The sequence below is a fragment of the Drosophila sechellia genome, chromosome X (assembly GCF_004382195.2).
Source record: "Drosophila sechellia strain sech25 chromosome X, ASM438219v1, whole genome shotgun sequence".
In the NCBI taxonomy this organism is placed as follows: Eukaryota; Metazoa; Arthropoda; class Insecta; order Diptera; family Drosophilidae; genus Drosophila; species Drosophila sechellia.
The window spans coordinates 7,343,964-7,361,528 of NC_045954.1; the positions used below are offsets into that span (position 1 = coordinate 7,343,964).

General features: G+C 41.0%; 1 protein-coding gene across 3 annotated transcripts in view; it reads left to right on the plus strand.

The window, feature by feature from the left end:
- LOC6618996 (homeobox protein cut) overlaps positions 1-17,565 on the plus strand; it is a 67,159-nt gene that overhangs the window by 32,232 nt on the left and 17,362 nt on the right. For all 3 annotated transcript variants that reach the window (XM_002043205.2, XM_032724416.1, XM_032724417.1), the window contains exon 2: positions 4,646-5,827. In XM_002043205.2, coding sequence (XP_002043241.1) covers positions 4,646-5,827 — 1,182 coding nt within the window. The remainder of the gene's footprint in view (positions 1-4,645; positions 5,828-17,565) is intronic.

Here is a 17,565-nt window from a genome sequence, read left to right on the forward strand (position 1 = left end):
TATGTTCGTTCGAGGCAATAAAAAAGAAACAGAATTTTAAATTAGAAAATATTAGTTAGCCAAAAGAAGAGGAGGCACAAGAGCTCAAATCTCCAACGGTATCTCAACGAATGTACAGTTATGTATTTGCACACAGAGCCATATCGTTCTCTATCTCTCTCTTTTCTTGTTCTTCTACTCCTCCTTGTCTTGTGTGTGCGAGTGTTTTTTATTTGTGTGCAGACAGGATCCCCATATCATCGCCCTCTCTCTTTCAGCATCAATACATCATTTTCGTCTTTTCTTTCCTCTGCATGTGTGTGTGTGTGTGAGTGGTGTTTCCTCTGTGTGTGTTGATTTTATGGCACTCTTTCCATTTCGTTTTTTTTTTTCGGTTTCTGTTGCAGTTTTATTTTTTTTTTTTTTTGCGATGTGGGGTTTGAACTCGTTCCTTCTGTGTGTGTTTTGGGGATTTTTTGTTTAATATTTAAATAAATAATTAGCAAAAAGGGATATATATGTTTGTGCACATGTGTGCGTGTGTATTTCCCACAACCCCTTCAAAACCTCCTCTGTGTGCGTTGCTAATGATGTTTGAAATTGTAAAGCAAATGCAAAGGCATGCCCCGAATCTGAAGAATACTTTTTGAGGGGGGCAACAAAAAGTGGGGGTTTCGAGCAGGAGTTCCTGGAGTATTAAGTCGAAAAGCAGACCGAGCAATTAATGGATAACAGTTGAGCTACTTAAATGCGCTTTGGACTATGAAGAGGGATTATTAAATCGCGCGAGTTTAATGCTTCTTATATTTATTCCTTATTTTTATTTAATATTATGGAACTCCTTCGATTTCTCGGAACTTCTTTTAACTAAATATATATATGAACGCATATGTATGTGCTCCAGTTTTCAAGTATATATATCCTTATTTTAGCATTTGTGGCTGTCAAAGCAAGAGCTTAACCTCCATTTCCGTGTTTTTTACCCTCCTCCTTTGTCTGCGCCAAATGTCAGGCTACAATAATTTTCGCTCTCATTAGACAGGCACACACATATCTATATTTAACCCCTTGTAGCCATCTTCTACTTTTCTGAAGCTTTATCTTTGGCTTGTGCTGTTTAATGTGTGTGTAATTGTAAAAAACGCTTTGGGTTCTTCGTCGTCATCTCCTCGTTTTTTATGGGGTATTGGGGGCACAGCATTTTCCCCATGACAGCCTGTCATGTCATGTAGGCGTTTAAGTGGCAGTCATGGGTTAAGGGAGGGACTTTCAAGAGTCCTTCGACTTTTGCAGCTAACTAGGGAGTAGGGTATACTGGCTTCAAAGAAGTAACGGCGTGTGCCACCTTATCCCCCTCAGGATCCCATTCCTTTACTCCATCTGTTGTTGCATTGATTTGCTTTGATTTATTGTCCAAAAACCGCACAATGCAGCCTCGCGTGTTAACCCTTACCACGACCAACGATGTAGCTACCCTTTTCGGGCAACAGGGGGTTGAATATGCCCCTGGAAAACCAGGAGAAGAAGATGAAGGCACTCGAGCTTAAGTTGAAGCACAATTCATAACATTGCCTTCGTACTAATTACAAAAAGTGCTCTCGCCCAACCTCCCTCCTAAAAAAAAAGAAGAAAAGTGCGGGAATCGTGAAATACAGAAATTCAGAAGCTCAGAAATCCTGAGGTCCCGAAGTCCTGACAGCAGCTGCTGCGCTCCTTGCAAAAGAGAGAGAATTCCCCGTTCACGGGTCTTGAGGCAAACTCACTTCAGACAAACAGCTTGAGACAATGCCGCATGCTGCAACTTCAGAGGGTGTGGAAAATGGGTATTGTAGAGGGGCAAGGGGGTTTCTGGCGAATGAGTTGACATGTGCCAAGCACACGACAATTGCGAGCAAACAACTCAAACACACACACGGCTACGGACACACAAAACATTATAAAGAAAAAAATAAAATACAGAATCTGAATCAGAATCAGAAACAGGCGCTCAAAGTGGGATAAGGACTTTCAAGTTGGACTTGCCAATAGTTGATACAATTGCAGTCTGCGAACGAAACAAATGAGCCATAGAATTACCAGTTGAATTTAATCCACTTAAACCTAGTAGTACCGTACTTTTCTGAATATATATACGTATATATCATTTAGCCATCCATAACCATTCCCAATTTCAATTCAATTTGTAGTATGACTGGAATTTTAACAGACCCTTAGACGAGGGGCTAACATTTCACTTAACATTTTTGGTTCGCACGCGAAAGGTTTTACCCGTTTCTCTTTGCAATGATGCTTATATATATATAAAAATTTATATATATACATACATTTTTTTTTTGGAAAGCTCCTTTGAAGTGGCAACCGGCAAAATATTAAATGAAACCCAAAAATAAAAGGGGAGCATGGGGCACGCTAAAAGGGTGCTCAATACGAAAAGCCTTGCCTTGCCATAAGCTGACCACACACACGGGCCAAAAGGACGAGAACGAGAGCCATTGAAGTGGGTAAAGTCCCGAAAAAAAAAAAAAAACAGAGGAAAACTCTCTCCAACTGGGGGCAAAAAAAAAGGAATGCCCGGCAAAGCCACCCGCATTTTAGTTAATTAACTCATTTGGTTGGTAACTGCTGCTAAGCCGAACTCAAAGTGGGCCAGAATCGTTGGACTGGCTGGCATTAATTGATTTGCCCAGACTACGAAGAGTACAATTTCCAAGAAACTATTTTGGCGAGGTAGAAAAACTGGACACCAACAAGTGCTGCCTTTCCCACGGGGATTGCTTTTCAGTTTGATCGATTTTGGTGGTCGTTTTAGTCCAGCAAAAAGTCAGCGAAAGAAATGGAAACCGGGAATGAAAATGAAAACGGAAAAGTATCCTCTACAGCCTCTCTCTTTTGGCCATTATGAAAACAATTTTCAAGCTTAAGCAGCTCACGGGAAACGACAACCGGCAACAACAAGACAGTGGCATCAGCAGCAGCCGCCGACCGAGGTCTTAAAACAGAGCAACCACTGAACCACCGAGAGAGGGAGAAGCCACCCAACCGCCCAGAAACCACCCAAGCCCACCACCTTTCCAGCTGTCTGCCAGTGTGTCTGGCATTCGAAAGGACGTCGGACGAAGGACAAAACTGCACCCAACCACTTGTCTGTTGTTTGTACTTAAGAGCTTTTAAATATCATAAATATATATCTATGTGAGTCTCCACTCCTTCCTTCGATTCCCCCGTAATGAGGATGATGATGTTGACAAATATGCCTGGCAGGGCAAGAAAAATGATTTGCTTTCTGCCATTCGACATTCGCTTTTCCCAGGGATATTGTCATTAAGCGTACTCAAAATCATCGAATGTCGAACGATTTGTGGTTTTGGTTCTAGCCATTAGGGGAAGTTCTATAAGGGAAACTTACAGATATAAAACAAAATTCAGCTGTTGGCATTTTAAAGCCGAAGATCTGACCATTTTTCTTAAGTGATCTGTACTTTTCAAAGTATTCAGAACAGCTTAAATATCGTATTTACAACCCACAAAACTCGACTATCTAGCACCCTTTACCCACATTTCTATACTCTGTGTAACGACTTCCTGCTTAACTTTATTCGGAAAATTGGAGGCAGAAGGACCTTCATCGATATGAAGTAGTACAATTTGGCCAAGAACCAACGGCAAAGGCTTAAAACTCACACCAAATAGTTTTGGCAGCAGCAGCAGCACTAGCTCACCGACTAATTTCCAAAGTTCTTTATTGCCTGCAACGCCCACCGAAGTCCTGCTTTTTTGCAAGCTTCCGGTATTTATACAAATAAAATTGCACAAAAACCCCAAACCAAACCGAACAAATCAACGGAAAATCGAAGCAAAAGTCATTGCCATTTGGTGCTTGGCTTGGGCTTAGGCAAAATGGAATGGAAGCCTTAAAACTTGGGGGAGATCCTGATTCTGGTCTGGGTCCCAGACTAATTTGCCAAAAAAGTTTGCACCGCATATTTTTGTAACCTTCTTTGGGAGTTCTGTACTCTCTTCTCCTTTTTTTCCTGTTGTATTGCCCAATGCTTTCTATTTTGTTGTTTTAATTTCTCATTTTGGCATTTGAATTCAGAGAAAGAGTCTTGCAAGCAGGCAAAACAGTCGAAGGTCAGGTCACTAATAGCAGGGAACATTTTCAAGTTGGGCTTATCGATACCGACGATAAACTATAAATTTGTTGGTCCTGGCTCTAGATCCTTGTTGTTGTTTTGGTTGCTAATGCAGACGGAAATACCCCGGAATGTTTTTTAAGCCTTCCGTCTGACTCCTTTTGGCCTATTTGGCGTGTGATTGTGTGTTTGGAAGAACTCTTTTTGGTGCTGGCATTTTGGGGGCCGACAAAAGTTTTTGCAACGTATTAATTTGGCTAAATTTAACCCGTAATGACTTTAAAAGTAAAATTAATGAGGGTCGATAGTTGGCAAAGTCTGAATGAGGCAGGAGTGTAAAAGGGCTAAGCAAACTTTTAGCTTTTTGTTCGTGTTAAAAGCAACATATGTGCTTTATGTTGCTGCACAGCTTTTGAAAGGGGATGGTGTTGCCTTCGAGTCGCTTTTGTACAAATATAATAATTAAATTATATGTATTCATATATCTGTTTAATAACTTATTTATTTATTTTTTATTTATTATTTTTTTTCAGCGCGCAACCCTTGCCGAAAAGGAAGTGAACACACTCAAAGAGCAGCTATCCACCGGCAATCCCGACAGCAACCTCAACAGCGAAAACAGCGATACAGCGGCAGCGGCAGCAACAGCAGCAGCAGTTGCAGCAGTTGTTGCAGGAGCAACAGCAACAAACGACATCGAGGACGAGCAGCAGCAACAGTTGCAGCAGACGGCCAGCAGCGGCATTTTGGAAAGCGACAGCGACAAGCTGCTGAACAGCTCCATTGTTGCAGCGGCCATAACGCTGCAGCAGCAGAACGGCAGCAATCTGCTGGCCAACACAAACACGCCGTCGCCCTCGCCGCCGTTGCTCAGCGCCGAGCAGCAGCAGCAGTTGCAGAGCAGTTTGCAACAGAGCGGCGGAGTTGGCGGCGCCTGCCTCAATCCCAAGCTTTTCTTCAATCACGCCCAGCAGATGATGATGATGGAGGCGGCAGCCGCGGCAGCAGCGGCGGCATTGCAACAGCAGCAGCAACAGCAATCACCCCTCCATTCGCCGGCGAATGAAGTTGCGATTCCCACAGAACAGCCAGCGGCAACGGTAGCAACAGGAGCCGCTGCTGCAGCAGCCGCAGCAGCAACACCGATTGCAACTGGCAACGTCAAGAGCGGCAGCACCACCAGCAACGTCAATCACACCAACAGCAACAATAGTCACCAGGACGAGGAGGAGCTGGACGAAGAGGAGGAGGACGAGGAGGAGGATGAGGACGAGGATGATGAGGAGGAGAATGCCTCGATGCAATCGAATGCTGATGACATGGAGCTGGATGCGCAGCAAGAAACCAGAACTGAGCCAAGTGCAACAACACAACAGCAGCAGGATGCAGAGGATCTTGAGGAGAACAAGGATGCGGGGGAGGCTAGTTTAAATGTTAGCAATAATCACAATACAACCGATAGCAATAATAGTTGTAGTCGAAAGAACAACAATGGCGGCAACGAAAGTGAGCAACATGTGGCCAGTTCGGCGGAGGACGATGATTGCGCCAACAACAATACAAATACCAGCAATAACAACAATACCAGCAACACCGCCACCAGCAACACGAACAACAACAACAGCAGCAGCGGCAACAGCGAGAAGCGCAAGAAGAAGAACAATAACAACAACAACGGCCAGCCTGCTGTTCTATTAGCTGCCAAAGATAAAGAGGTAAGTTTCAACTAACCGGAGGTTAAGTGGAAATAGTCGGTTGACAGGTGGTTACAAATAAAGTTCATTTCGGTTGAGCAAATATCTTACTCAGGCCATGGAGCCTACGAAAAATGCATCCCAGAAGTAAAGTTTAAGATGAATACATTTAAATGTTATTAACTGGAGGTTAAAGCTTCCTGTTAAGTTAGTGCAGATGTTTTAAGTTTAAGTCTACCTTTTAATCCCTCGTCAGTTCAAGTACTAGGGATTAAACACAACCCTATTAACATAAAACTTCTCCAGTCTGCTCAGTGAAAAAGACCAACTTTAAGTGACTTTTTAATTTAATAAACTGTAGCGGACTAAGGTCGAATATCCTTAAAATCCACCCAAACCACCGCCAGACAATTACCCGGCGCAATGAAATGTAAAACCGTTAAGATTAGACAAACGTCACCGCCCACACCGGAATTTCGGAATGTGCAAGTGTGTATTTGGGGGGAAAAGCGGTTGGGAAAGGATGCCGTGGGCTGCCAAAAGGAGTGAAAGAAGCGTAAAAAAGTTAACCGAAGTACCAAGGAGAGGAATTTCAACCGCAGACGACGACGCACGACTGACCGACCGCCGTCCTCCCAAACCAGTACGCACAATTGAGAAAACACTTGCACAAATAAACAAAACCCCCCTCACTTTTCCAACCACTCGGCCACTTTTCTTGTAATTTTCTAGCCAAACAGAAAAAATGTTGCCCGAGTACGACGAAACCGAAACCGGGAAAAATAGAAAACAAAAAAAGTATACAAGGCAAACAAATGAGCGGCGGGACTTTTGACTTCTTCTTTACACGCCCAAGAACAAGAAGAAGCAGCAAAAAGGGACAAACTGGCTAAAAAAAAAAAATAAAAAAAAAAAGCGGAAAAAACCAACATACAGCCAGGGATTTCGAGCCTTTTCCCTGGGACAGCAATTTCAACCCAACATCAAGCCAAGGGAAAAAGTTAGAAGGAAACTTTTGCGGCAGGCAAATAAGGACGGGGTCCCAAGGACAAGGACCAAAAACAGGGGGTGTAAAGTGATATCATTAAAATATTGACAAGACAATTTTTACGCCTACAAATTTGTTGAATGCCTTTGTTTACACAGTACCAAATGGGAACAGAAGAAAGATGTCGCGTCGAGAAATGGGATGAGATAGAAAAAAACAATGAAGACTTAAAGTTAAGAGCTTAGGATGCAAATTATTGCAGATATAAATGTCAATATTCCTTAATCAAACACCGATTCGTTTTACAAGGACCATGCCCATTAAATGTCCCCAGAAATCTACCAATTTCCCTAATGCAAAAATAAGACGGCATCCTTCTCCTGCTTCTTTTTGTAATGCGCACCGCATTGAATGATTGCTTATCCAGAAAAACCACCCGTGAAAAGCTTTGACTTGAAGTGTTCCGTGCGGCTTTTTGTGCTGATTCGAAGATGTGCACTCGGGAGTGGTGCACATTGCATTTTAGCATCAATCATTATCATTTGCCATTAAGTGCAACAGCAGCAGCAGCAGCGGCTTCTCTTCCATTAGCAACCCCTAGGTGTTGCCGCATAAGAAGAGGGCAAAAGTAAAAAAGGAGAAGCGCATTTCTTTAATGTTTTATCACTTTACTTGGCCAGACATCCAACCACCCACCCAGAGGCTTGCATGGGATATTGGCGCGGGGGCTTAAAGAAATCTGAGTGGTTTTCAAAGAAGAAACACATTATTTGTAGTATAAGAATATACATATGTATAGTGATTTCATAGTGGGAGGAAATATCACTTAACCTTTAAATTGTAATCGATTTACATAAATAATTCTCACTGTGCACCCCTGGAATTCTGCGTGGATTTGGCTTTTAATCTGCGTTTTCGTGGCGTTTTCTTATTTGAAATCCATTTAAAGCTATTTTTGCCGCCTGGTGGTGGGCCCAGGCTCATTAGTTTGATTACTGGCGCCCGGGCGACACCTCCCCAAGCCCCCCACCCCCGAAAAAGACACCCCTCTTGCGATGCATCACACCACCCCCCTCCCCCTTCCTAAAACCAACGTCCATGCACAGCTGTGATAAATGCACTCGACTGACAACTAAATCACTTATGAGCGCTGCTGTGTGCGTAGTTTCAGATTTATCTGTTACACATGTTCATAAATATGCGACAATATTTTTTTGTCCTCGAAGCGGCGGCAGCCAAAGATGATCGACAGGAATATAAACGGCGAGGCGAGGGATATATCTACAGTTGTGGGAAGAATAATAGTTGTCTTGGATACAAAAATGTTGGCACACACAGAAAATATATGCAAAAGGATATTCTCGAATTGGAATTACTTGATCATTGCTTTATAGACTTTATTCGAGTGTGTTCAGTCAATTTCAGAAATGCATTTTGCATTTCCCACTACTATTATTTTCAACACATTTATATGGGGCGCGAGTTTTTGCCCAGAAATCATGTTAAATGGAATTGCAACAGTTGTTTGTTGTTAGAGTCGAAGTGCAGCAGCTCCTCTCACTTGCTGTGCGTTTGTTTTGGCTATGAGGCATGTGTTTATTTTTTCGCAGAAGTGCATTTTTATAGACAAAGTGCTTTTGGGCCGCGTCTTGCTTCCAAAAATAAAACGCATCGAAAAAATGGGAAAATATTATCAAAAAATAAGAAACAAAAAAAATGGAGAAGAAATACGAAATGCTTCTTGACAGAGCAAACAAATGAACAACAAATTAGCAGCCAACGCAGCTTCCGCTTCGATTTTGTTTTGTTACTAATACTAAGCACACAATAATTTCAAACAAAAACGACACGTACGGTGGAAGTTTGTTATACTTTTTTTTATCACACGCCGCAAACAAAAACAAACAGCATATGCGGAAAAATCCAGCGGAATACAAGAAATGTATTTATTAAATAACATTCACGATTTCGTTTTTTTATCTGCCCCTACAAAAATGTGTATGTGTATTACACATATATATTTATAGAATTTTTTTATCGACATTTTTCGACATATTTATTTTATGCCCCAAACCGAAATCAATTTTTTATCTACTTTGTTTTGCGGCTGGATTTAGTTGTTTATCCTAACACTATGCCGTAGAAGGAGAAATAAAAATTAAACAAAAATATATCTGATTAGCAGTGTTAAAAACCACAAGAGTTTATAAGCTGGCCCATTATTAATACGAATCCATTGATAAGGTTTGAGGTTTTTCAATGTGGTCCCATACATTATAGTTTTCTCACAGAGCTCAAACAGCAAGTAAAAAATATATTTAAAATAAATATATTTTAGCGGCTATTTTAAGAACCTTTCAAACAAATTTGACTGATAACCAACACGATTATTGAGCACATAGTTTTGTGTCCCGCATCTCGTCAACACCCATCCATTGACCACCATAAAACGACATCTGGGACGTGATAGATAATCGGTTTAGGAATAATAGAAATAATCATAATTTTTCATGCACAAATTCGATTTGTGCTTATCATCGCGTGACTGCGATCCCCATTTAATTCGATCCCACGATGGGCGCTCAAAAATAATATAATTCTAATTCTCGCGTTGACGGATGGCTTTCTCGGCTAATTGGAATTGGAGTATACGTGTGTATATACACACATATATATATATATATATATGTATATTTGGAATAGTTATTTGCCCAGACCGTCTACGTCAGAGGCAAAACCCCGAAAGGGTTGGCTCGCATATATTTTTATTTTATATATGTGCCACAGTTTGGCTGACAGACTTAAATATTTGGATACACGTTCCAGGCAAAAGACAATGCCAGTGTGTTATTTTTAAATGCAAATCGAGCGGAAAATCCATCAAATGTCTAACGCAAATGGTGTAAAATTAAACGCAGCCGGCAAGCAAGGCAAGAGAGCAAAAAACCAGATCAACTGTTTAAACAACTCATCGAATCGATCCCCCTGAGAAATTTGGTCGCACTCCCCTACTTCATTTCTCTGCCAGTCTCAGTCTCTCTTTTTCTAATCAAACAACAAATAATAATTGAAATTCGTAATCTTTGATTCAAGGCAAGAGCTCAATTATTTTAGATTTTTTATTAATTTGATTCTCATTAGGTTTATTTGTTGCTTTTCGCACTTGTCAAATGTTTAAGAATTGAAACGAAGCAAACCAAATTATTGGCGACTATTCGAATTTAGTATGAATTATTATGCCAATCGAAGCAAAAGTTTGACTACAAAAATTTATTCGGTGCGCTGCTCAGAGAAATATCATGAAACGGGTGAGGGCAACATTTTCGTATAGGAATAGTGGTTTAGTTATTGAAATGGTCTCTATCCATCTCAACATGTCATTAGTCTCAATTCAAACACAAAAATGAACTGAAAATGTACAAAAAGACATACGGCGATACGAATAACAATAATAATAATGCAAATACAAATACAAGTCGCACAATTGCAATTATTCAATTCAAATCAATCAGCACACAAATACCAAAGCACATGGATTACTGGAGACATTGAGCTTAGTTTAGGACTACTAGTGCCTGCAATCATTGCTGCTGCTGCTGTATGATGATGTTGCTGTTGCGCTTATCGTGGCTGTTGTTGTTGCTATTTGTATTTGCTGATTAAAGTGAAAAACAGTCATTATCGTATGCAGTGGCGTAAGAAAAAAGGACTTTCGATAAATAAAAGCAGGCTTCTTTTGAAATTCCAAAACTAACAGCTAGCTTCTTCGACTGCTTACTTCTATTGCTGATGATCTGAGGGATTGAGATCATATATGCCTTTGTAGAAACCCATATGCGATCCCCATTGCAGTACGCCACTGATCCAACAACACACAAACATACTTGCGAGCCTATACACACCAACCAACCCCCTGGCATTTTCGACCAATTGCGGATAAATTCAATTTATTTATCACATATGGATTCTGATCGGCGAGTGTCTGAGCAGTCCGGCCATAGAGATAGTCCCTCTCTATCTGGCCGGACAGCCCTTTCTGTCGCACATTGACTGATTGCCGTAGAGCAGTGTTGTACATAGTATAGTTTTGTGCCGGGTAAATGTGTGATTTTGATTTTTTTAAATTGATTATTTCCTTATTTTCGTTCGCTTGGGCTTTTGTTGTTGCGTGAGCTAGTTCAGTTCAATTTGGAATTTAAAAAAATTATTCTTGATGCGGCGACGGCTGTTGCATCAGCATTATTGTTGGATTTATCAACTTTCCCGCGCCTCATTAAATGGAAAATCTCTCCATTTTTTTCTTCTTTTTTTTTGTATTTTTGCCACTTTGTATATTTAGAAACATGCACACGGCTCTACCTAATTGGAGGCCATTAAAACGGTGACAAGTCGAAAATGCAATTGGCCAAAAAGAAAAAACGAATTCGCTCGTGATTTATGGCCAACAAATAATCGGCTGAAGAAGGTGGTGTTTTGGGGTGGGTGCTCAAATGAAAAATCTGCCAAGTCTTGGCCCAAAATCTTGTAGCCATTAATATTTTTCGGTATTGGGTCTCCGAAAAACTCACACACAAAATCACTGGCAATTTCTGGCAATCTGTAAAATTGTCAATTTCGATTCCACATCGCACCTCTGGGCCTCCAAGTCAATTACAGGCATGAACGGAAATTTAGCATTTCAATTAGCAAAAGACGACGAGACTCCTTCACCTTCTCCTGCTCCTTCATTTTGCCTGTCGATAAATCAAATTTCATTTCTTTTTATTAATTTACCATTAAATTGAGTTTGCAAGCAGTCGGAAGGTAGCAGCAGCACAGCAGCAGCACAGCAGCAACATGTTGCTCTTTTGCTGATCCCACGGCAAATAGCAAACCTGGCAATTAATTAACTTTGCATTTGAATTTATTATCTTGAAGATAGTGGCAAAAAGCATACAGATATTCAAGCAGTCATGGTTAAAGTTGCTGTTGCTGCCTGATGTTGCTGATGTGTTTGATTAGCCTCCGTTGGCGTTTTTGTTTGCTAACCTTCGGCGATGTGTGTACGTGTGACAGTCCAAAACGATTATTATGATAGATAGTCAAGTACAAAAAACAAGACCAAGAATTTATGCAATTGCCAAGATGCGGTAGTAACACGCGATTAAATATGGCACAAAGAAAAAAAAACCAAATAACGAGAAAAATATATTTATCTTGCTTGGTTTTATGTGCGGAAAAGCAAGCACCTAGATTAAGCTAAGCAATTAACTACACAATTGATTTCAAATTAAGAACAGAACAGTGGCTCAAACACATCCCGATGAAATGCCATAAAACGTGAAATATGTCATTATAGCGCCTTATGCTCTGCATTTTAGTTCTTTTTGGGCTCAGGCCCATCAAACGCAGTGCCAAGTCCAATTCAACGAAATTCGAACAATTAAAAAAGGCTAAGCATAAAAATCATTCAATTTGGGGCGGTAAATGCCTGGTCTTTAATTAGTTTGCTATGCTGTCGCTTCAATTTTGATGCAAGTTAACCGCGACAACGTCGCCGTCCCCATCTTCAATTCCCAATCTTCATCGCCATCTCATCTGAACTCATCTCATCTCGACTCATCTCCGTTTTCGTCGTCGTCATCATCCGCATCCGAGAAATCTCCAACTCAACGCAAATTAAGCGTCGTCAAAATAATTGCCGTGGCTCGGTCAAAATGCGACCGCAGACCCAGACGCACAGTGGGCGTTGTGGGGTTAATTTAAAAATAGTAACACTTGATTTTATTTTTCCCTGGTTGTTTTTGCTTTTCCAACTCAAGCAAAGTGTTTTGTGCGTGGAATATTTCCTAATATCCGATGAATTACCATCACTTGAATTAACATTCTCAATTTTACCCACCGTTGCTTAGCCAAAAACTCCAACCAACCAATTTCACTACCATTTCCTTTTTACCCCACCTCTAAGTCAAAACAAGGCGGGCAATTAAAATAAGCTGGCCATATCTATTTTTCCCGACTTCTTTTTCGGTGCTTTTTATGCATTTCCACTGGCATTTAGCCCTCCAACTGCCGACCGTCTAATAGGAATGAAATTGTCATCAAACGAAGATTGAGTTTAGAAGGAGACGCAGGCGAGTTAATCGATGCACAGACAGCGATGAGGGGCTGAAATTCAATTAGAAGTTGACGCTGATGTTCAAATCAAATTAGTGTCCCGTCATAGTACCGCCCCTCTGCCTGCCACGCCCCCGAAAAAAAAATAGAGAACAACAAATTTTGCGGTGACTTTCTTTGGATCGAAATACATTTTGTATTTGCTTAGCGGCTCTTTTGATTGCATCGATATCTTACTCTTTTCACCTTTATTTGCCAAACTTGCAGCTGCTATCGTCGAATGACTTTAACCTCTTGACAAGCCCCCGGACTTCCTCCTTTGACCCCTTAAGTAGCTTTGTGTGTTGCAATTGCAGACACCTGCTTAACCTCCTACTTTTCAAAAATTTCACTCGAAACACACACAAAAAGCTAGCAAAAAGGACAACTGCAAGCGGAAGGAAGTTGAAACCATTAGAAATTGGCAAACCCCCCATTTGGAATTTTATACCCGTCCGTTCTTCATATTTTCATATATCCATTGAGGGCCAAAACAAAAAAATAGCCGAAAAAATATGAAAGCACACACAGAAAACAATGACTGCGACCAGGAGCGGCAGGATCATCAGACAGGATGGAGAGGACTTTCGGTTCGAGCCTTACGACTGTTTGCTCGAGAGATGTTGATTGGCATTCGAGGGTTAAGTGGGAGAGGGGGCATTCCTCCATGCGGGCAAAGGACCAAAAACAGGACCAAAACAACAGGACCGAGAGATGAGCAATGTGCCGTGCTCATAAATTATTGTCTAGACTATGATTTTAACGTTTTTTGATTATGAAAGACCACTCAAACCCACACCAAAAAAGAGGAAAAAAAAACCTATATAATAAAATTTCGCTGGCATACACAACCTTTTTCGGATTTCCCTTTTTTTGTTTTGCGTGTGCAGATATCATATCAATAAGCAAAAGGATTAGACATGTGACTGGGCCCCGAATAACCCATGGACCACCCATCTCATTTCGAGTGCTTATCGACAAAAAATATATAAAAAACTGATTCTACACTTTTTTTGGCAATATAAATAAAAGTCAAGGGGTTTTTTTTATGAGCCAGCCAGACAATTATTAAGCAAAAGTTTAACGAATTAGAAACAAAAGTTTGAGTGGAGTGTGAGTTAAGGTGGGCAACTTTGATTAAAATTATACATATGTAAGGACGTTTGGGGGTTAGGACAAGCAGTGCGCCCACTCAAGGGTTAAATAGAGGCAGGGGAAAAGGCAGCGGCACAAATCCTTGTCTTCCCTTTCTCACGCACAAAATGGCAGACAATAAAATCGAAACATAAATCGAAAATTGTAAAATTCTAATAAGAAAATGCGCGGTAAAGAAGAAGAAGATATTTGCCCCCTCATATTTTCTGAATGATAAGGTGGGCGATATCGGGGGGTCCTGGGAATTGTAAAGCTGTCAAATTTTAATTACAAAACTTTATAATCCAAAAAATACAACAACATCAAGGGGGATAGCAGAAGAAGAAAGGCGAAAGACGAACGAGTTGCGAATTGCGTGCCCCCAAGGGGGAGCTTCAAATGCCATTCGCAACCCCCCTCCCCCTTTGGAAGCCCCCTTCAAATCAATTCAATAACTCTGGAACTGTGTGCGTGTACGCGTAAATAAGCGAATGAACGAATGACTGACTGACTGAATGACTATTTGACTGACTAACTGACAATCCCCCCTTTTTAGCCACCAAAACCCGCGTTTTCGTGCCAACTTCAACTTGCAAAATGTTTGATTTATGCCTTTGAATTGTTGTAAATTGCCAGGTCCCCTCGAACTCGTACCCCCACATATACATCGCCATCCCCCTGAAATTTTCAAAACCCATCCAGAACCCCCCGGCAATTGACAAATAATGCAAAAATTCTGGGGAAATTACCTGCGATTTGAGGTCTTTAAGTTGATGAATTGTCTGTCAGTGGGAATGAATTAGGCGATTGAGTGAGTGAATAAGGCCGTGCAATCAAAAGCACGGGCCAAATATTCAATTGAACAGTTCGTTTAGGATTACAACTCCACGACTTCAAAGTGCTTTAATAGGGCTAAGTGTGATACCTCGGATTTTCCGATAATATGTATTTTTAAGCTCGCCAGAAGTAAACAAAACGAAAGTATCCTCATAAATATCATAAATACAGAAATCTTCCAGATGAATCATTTTCGATGGGATAAAAGTTGAGGGAGGCTGGGTGCATGGGTGGCGGGGGCTTGCTTACTGTAGGGACTCTTTCCATATGTGACCTCTTTCGGGGTCTTTGTTTCTGCTTTGTATTTATGTTTACTTTTCTCCGCTTTTATTTTTTGTTTTCACTCTTTTCTTTTATTATTTTTTCTTTCGTTTCTGTTTGCGCTCTCGCTCGTCATATTCTTTGTTATCTTTTGTTGCAAATTGCCAACTTGGGCATTGCCAGTTGCAAAAATGCAACATCCACAGCGATACAAACAAACAAAAGCCTTGGCGTCAAAGCTCTGGGGTGCACTTGGCAGACTTTTAAGCTTCCTCCCCCGGAAAATGCCCCTTTTTTTATCACTCGAAGGCCCCTCACAGCCCGTCGAAACATCGCGGACCATACTCCTTTGCCAACACTTGAAACAATCAAAAATCAATGACAAGCTGCACGGCAAAGAATGATCACTGAGCGAAATAAATAAGCAACTAGCTTATGGGCCTTATAACCGGATCACGATTTTTCTCTCCGTGTGGCACATAAAATTCAGCAAGGAACGCCAGAAAAAAAAAAAAAAAACAATTGACGACATTGAGACGAAGCTTCTTCTCCGGCTGTTGCCTTTTACTCATTTGTCTTTTGGCTTTTTGGAAATTAACAACAGAGTCAACCCCCGGCCAGCCTCCCAAGCCCCCCACCTGCCACCTGATGTTGATGTTGCTGCTGGCAAAAGTTACCCCTTTTTTATATGCGCTATCTCTATCCATCACTCCACTTTCGCTTCTGCCAGTCATATATATATTTTAAAATTTTTATGCCCGAATGAATTTTAATTCCTTTGACGGTTTTTGCCTTTGCCATTGGCAGCTGACGGCCTAAAAGTTAAAAAAAAAATACAACAAAAAACAGAAGAGAATTATTTTATAAGCAAGCCCTGAAGAGCTTCGTTCGGTGTGGCTGTGTGTGTGTCTTTGATTGCTTATTGTTAATTTGTATTTGTAGATTGGTGACTTTGTGTGTACATATATGTGTGTCTGTGTGTGTGTGAGATGCTGCTGCTCACTGATTAAACCCTTTTTTTACACCCCCACCACCACCCACTCACTATGCTGAAAACCCTTGCCTCATGTGGCATATATATATGTGTATGTATAGAGACAGCAGACTGAGGCATAACCTTAATTCCTTTTGGCATTTTATGCTTCCTTCTGTCGCACTGAAAAAAAATAGGGCTCATTTGACTTTTAAAACTAAGGCTTCTATAAAAGCTTGTCACTATCGATCGTTTAGATTTCTGCCCTAATCAAAACTACTTTAATGGTCTTTATTCTTACTCGGTTATTTTCGCACTTGAATATATTTCCATGTGTAAGCGAAACTCCTGCTGCCAATTGTGCGACGTTTCTCGTCTTTTGCCTTCGAGTGTTTGTTATTGTTGTTTCACATCCCAACCTCCCCCCAAAAACCCCCCATATATGTATATTGACTGCTTTGTCAATTGTTATGCAAAGGGTAAAACGAAATGCGGGAGAGAATGGGAACTTTTCGGCTGCTTGGCAATTTTGTTAATTACAAATCGTTTGCTTTTCGCTCGCTGCTAATGTTCCACATTCCCGTTCTATCAATTTGTTGTCAGAAATTATTACCCAAACTAAGGGAAATCCAGCAGCAACAGCTCTCCTGTCCAGTTCTTTTGTCCAGCTTTTGCTGTCGGTTTAGAGTGGGTCGGGAAAAATGTAAATTTTCATAATTTCACAGTCAATACAGGAGGCAAAAACCAACACAGGAGTCCTCGAATAACCCCCCACCCCGCTCAAAAGTATTTGTTATAGTTTGTTTGATTGCTGTTAGATGTTACATATATAATGCCCCCAACCCCCTGAAGGACCCACCAGTTTGCAGCCTCATCAACCACAGAAGGAGTTGCAGAAAGTTTGTGCTCAAGGGTTGAAAATGATTTCTGCTGTCTGTGTGCTGGAAATCCAAAAAGTTGATTTATCGTTTTAATATTTCTTTTGCCAGGGCGTTTTTCAAAAATTTTGTGGCAATGCAAAAATCGAAATGACAGTTTCGCCCCTTAATTTTTGGCTTTCAATTTGCATACGTTGCCTGGGCATTGTTGCCAAACTTCGTTGTCATTTATGTTTACTAATTAAGTTTTTCACTTATTGTATCAGTGCAAAGGTACCTCAAAGAATCGCATAATGAATACACAGATCCTGCGGTACAGTTGCCACATGTGCGACTGACTACTCATCCGCGGGGGGACACATGCCCTTAAATGTAAGATGAAGAAAATCCATTCGAGTGTTTCCCCGCGACTTTCGCTAATTACGTTTATTTAAGAAAGCTGAAAAATTTCATTCTCCCAAAGAAGGGGGGATTGCGAAGAGCTCTGAGCTTCGCTTGTCTGCCAAGCCAGTTGGCAATTAGAAGAGCCACCCCCTCAGGACCTCAAAACCTC